Here is a 3,833-nt window from a genome sequence, read left to right as displayed (position 1 = left end):
TAGAGAGAAACACTCCCTAGCTAAGTGCCTATGTCCAAGTCACTCAGCATAAGATATGTATTTGCATATGGTCTGGAAACACGGTTAACTCAAATTAACAATCTTATTACTTAATCTTATGGTGCAGTGTGCATGTTTTGGAAGGCCTTGGGACAAGTACTTGAAAGATCTCACTCCAATGCCTTGATCGACATGGTCAGATCCAAAGTACTCAGCCCCAGAGCGGCCTTCTTGCTGCTGCTACTACCTATCGCTGCCTCTAACCTCCCGGCATCCCCGCCGCTCCCCTCGCCACCGCTGTCGCCGCCCCGGAGTGACAGCGAAAGCGAGAGTGGCAGCATCTTATCGCTATCCACCTCCTGCTCACTTAACGCGATGCTTAGGATCCTTCTCTTCTTGGCCTGCTTGTCGGAATCTCCTCCCACGTTGGGGCTCAAGCTCAGCTGCAAGTCCGGCATCCCACCATTATCCTCCATTGACGCTTTCGTCCTCTTCGCCGCGGTCCCGGTGCACATCTCTCCAATCACTTTGCTCGGATTCTTGGGCTCTAGGTGCTCCTGCAACTCCATAACAGCACAAGCCGGCCGTACAGTGTGAATGACAATCATGACCAAGTTACCAATGGACGTGTCAATGTTGCAGAGAATGACATGTACCTCGAGCCGGGAGCCTAGGGCTTTCTTCGTCACCAGGGGCTCAGATGATGTCGTGTTGGCGTCGCCGTTGGGGTGGTAGCCGTTGCTACCGGTGGAGGCTCTCCCCCTAGATAGGGGATGGAGACTGCCCAACGCAAAGCCGGTGGAGGCAGCTGCTGACATTGTCCTAGACAGGGGCCGGGAGCTGCTGCCGATCCAATCAGAGCTCCCAACCCTTCGGCCGTGATCGGCCGCACCCGCGGCTGCCGACAAGGTCCGGTTCGAGGCGATGGCATCCCTCACGTCGAACAGATGCGACGTCGGCTTGCCGTCCTTTCTGAAGATCATGTCGTGGATGATCCCTTTCGCTGGGCCATGGTCGTTGGTGGTGCCAGCCCTCGCCGCCGCGACCGCGTGCTGGCTGAACGTCCACTCCTGATTCCTATACGCGTGACATGAGAAAGACCAATTAGGGTTCCGCACGATCACAGGAAAACGATCGAAGTTGAGCACACATGGTAATTTCGATCTGGTTACCTGAGGTTACTGTAGTTCTTGAAGTCGAAGGTTTGCATGGTGGGCAGCCGGCGGTGGAGGAGGCCGTAGAGCCTGCTGGCCTCCGGCGAGACGACGGCGCTTCTTGACCCGATGAACCCGCCGTTGTGGAGCAGGCTGGAGGAGATCGCCGATCCCGCCGCTCGCTGGAAGAACATGTCATGGAAGGGATGGTCTCCTCTCCTCATGTGGAAGTCCATGGGCGAGAAAACTGCCAAAATTGATCAGCGAAGGTTAAGGAAAATAGGAAATGATCAAGTCCATGGCGGTTTCGATGTATGCTACTGTGGACAAGATTAAACTTCAATGGAGAGAGAGGATTGAGAAGGGAACCGGACCGGAGGAGACGGATGCTCTCTCGTGTCCAGACTGGTCCAACTTCTTGCTTCTGTACATCTGAAAAGTCGAAATGGATGAACAGAAAAAAAGGTTAGGCCCAACGCTTGTTCTGTGAAGAAACAACTAGCACAGCAACAATTTGGTCATGAGATGTAGGCCTGTTCCGGATACGCTTTACCTGCAAGTGACTTTTTACATGAGCAATGCTGAGCCCCCTCACGTTCATCATCTGAAGCACCAGCTTTGGGGTTGCTCCTATCGATGAGTCAAGCAAAAATTTAGAAGACCAACTAAAGGAAAATAAAATTAGGAGGAAAAATTGAGCAGACAAGAACCCCAATCCATAAGATTACTACTTACTCTCCTGACCGCCCAGCCTCTCCACGGCGTGGACGAACGCCATGTGCAGGTCTGGCGTCCACCGGAGCCGGGGAAGCTTGGACCGGTTGTACTGTCTCACCGTTTGTGCCCTGTCGCCGCCGCCCTCGCCCTTGCTGCTGCTATTCATGTCATGATCCTTGTTGTTGCTCCCGGAATTGTGGTTGGTGCTGCTGCTGTTGCTTGAACTACTCCTGCCCGCTCCTGCAACTTCACTTGTGCTACCGTCTTCGTCGTCGATGTCCTCCTCCTCCTCGTTGTCGTCATCAGCATCCTCGCCGATTTCCCCTCCATCACACCCCTCGCTGCTGAAGCCCTCGTTGAGGTCCAGAACTGCAGGTGGCTCCGAAGATCTCTTCTCGCCGTCCTCCATCACTACCTTCTCTTTCACCTCTCCCATGCCTCCTCCGGTTTTCCCACCTCTCATCAGAGGTTGCTGTCTCCTCTGTGTCTCTCTAGTCTACACCACCATGATAGGATTGCAATGAGGTGTGTTGGGGGAGTAGGAAGTGGGAAGGAAGGAAGAAAAAGGGGAATGTGATGGGAATAATACTAGGGACGGGAAGAAGCATAAGCAAGCTTGATGCAAGAATAAAATATAAGGACAGGGAAAGGGACAAGCCTTTCACTACATTGACTAGTTTTCTACAGTGATATTCCATTTAATAGGTTTTATTTTTCTATAGGGTGAGGGAATTGGGGAGTATGCTATTGCCATTGTAGTGTTGTTATTTTGGGCTTGTGTTGTAGAGGGGTAGTGGCTATGCTGGGAAGGGGGTATATAATTGGATGTGAAGGTGGGGTCCTGATTAGCAAGTGCCAACTGGCTGTGGGAAAGCATGCAGAAGAATTGACGCCTGCTTGTCTATATGGAAAACATTGGTTGGTATCCAGGTTTTATCATGCTGACTGAATGTTCAATTCATGCAGGCTGAAAGAGTTGATAATTGGTTATGTCTTCTAGCTATTTCTATTATAGTTTTGCATTTGAAAATATTATAAAAAATTAAAATAGAACATAAAAAGGATAAAAGCTGATGCCACAAAGAAAATATTTAGTAGAATATATAATAGCAGGTGACATGGAACAATGATGTTTAATGGTTAATGTCGCATCGTTCTTATCTGGAATATACATATATAAAATGTTAATACGTTGCAGTTATTAGACTATTTTATTAGTGAGGAAAATTTTAATCTTCATCATTTCCACCAGCTCATCAGAGTATATGCATACATTAGCATACATTGAGTTGTACTCTTTTATACTGCGTCATCTGATCAATCATCCAATTAATTAGCTAATTCAAGGTATCAAGATTTCAAAATTTATGTTTCGATATCATGTGAAAATGAAGCTGAACATCTTTGCATTGTAGACTAACTTCCACGTACTACAGCACTTAAGATATACGAATATTCCCCATTTTCTACATGTCCGAAATTTCTTTTTTTTAGTTACTTTCAACTACGCACTTAATAACCAAATTCATAATCTCCTAAAGTTTTCTTCTATTTCACATGATGTGTTTGGGAACGAGCGCCATTATTAGCAGCTCCTGAGTCCTGATAAGTTCCGATAACTATAAGAGATGGTGACGAGACTGGAAGGCGCGGTTCTTATGCTTCTCAGTTCGACACAGCTTCGGAGCATTTAACTAAAGCTTATGTTGAATATAATATAAAATAAAGCTATATACACAAATAGTTGGTGCTACTCAGTTCAAGAACATGTTTTTATGATTGCTGAACAAGCTTACTAAGGAAAACAAAATAGACTATTCGATTAAAAGTCTTAAAATTGGAAAAAGGAAAATTATTTGCGCACATATATATAGTTTTACCTTGCTAGAAGATTAGATTTTATTAGTCAATGTACAGGTTTTGGTCGTCATCTCAGGCATTCACAAGTCAAACCACCATCTT

The 3,833-nt window shown here is 46.9% G+C and overlaps 1 protein-coding gene across 1 annotated transcript; it reads right to left on the bottom strand.

Annotated features, from left to right (window-relative positions):
- On the bottom strand, positions 1–2,629 carry LOC120668929. The gene is made up of 6 exons (XM_039948743.1): positions 1,890–2,629; positions 1,708–1,784; positions 1,529–1,586; positions 1,173–1,401; positions 657–1,077; positions 1–557 (listed from the first exon to the last, which is right to left on the bottom strand). Exons 1-6 carry the CDS (start codon positions 2,332–2,334, stop codon positions 171–173), a joined length of 1,617 nt encoding a protein of 538 aa, XP_039804677.1. The 5' UTR covers positions 2,335–2,629; the 3' UTR covers positions 1–170.
- Positions 2,630–3,833: the final 1,204 nt, after the last annotated feature.

The sequence above is a fragment of the Panicum virgatum genome, chromosome 4N (assembly GCF_016808335.1).
Source record: "Panicum virgatum strain AP13 chromosome 4N, P.virgatum_v5, whole genome shotgun sequence".
Classification (NCBI taxonomy): Eukaryota; Viridiplantae; Streptophyta; class Magnoliopsida; order Poales; family Poaceae; genus Panicum; species Panicum virgatum.
This window is presented reverse-complemented; position numbering and strand designations above follow the sequence as displayed.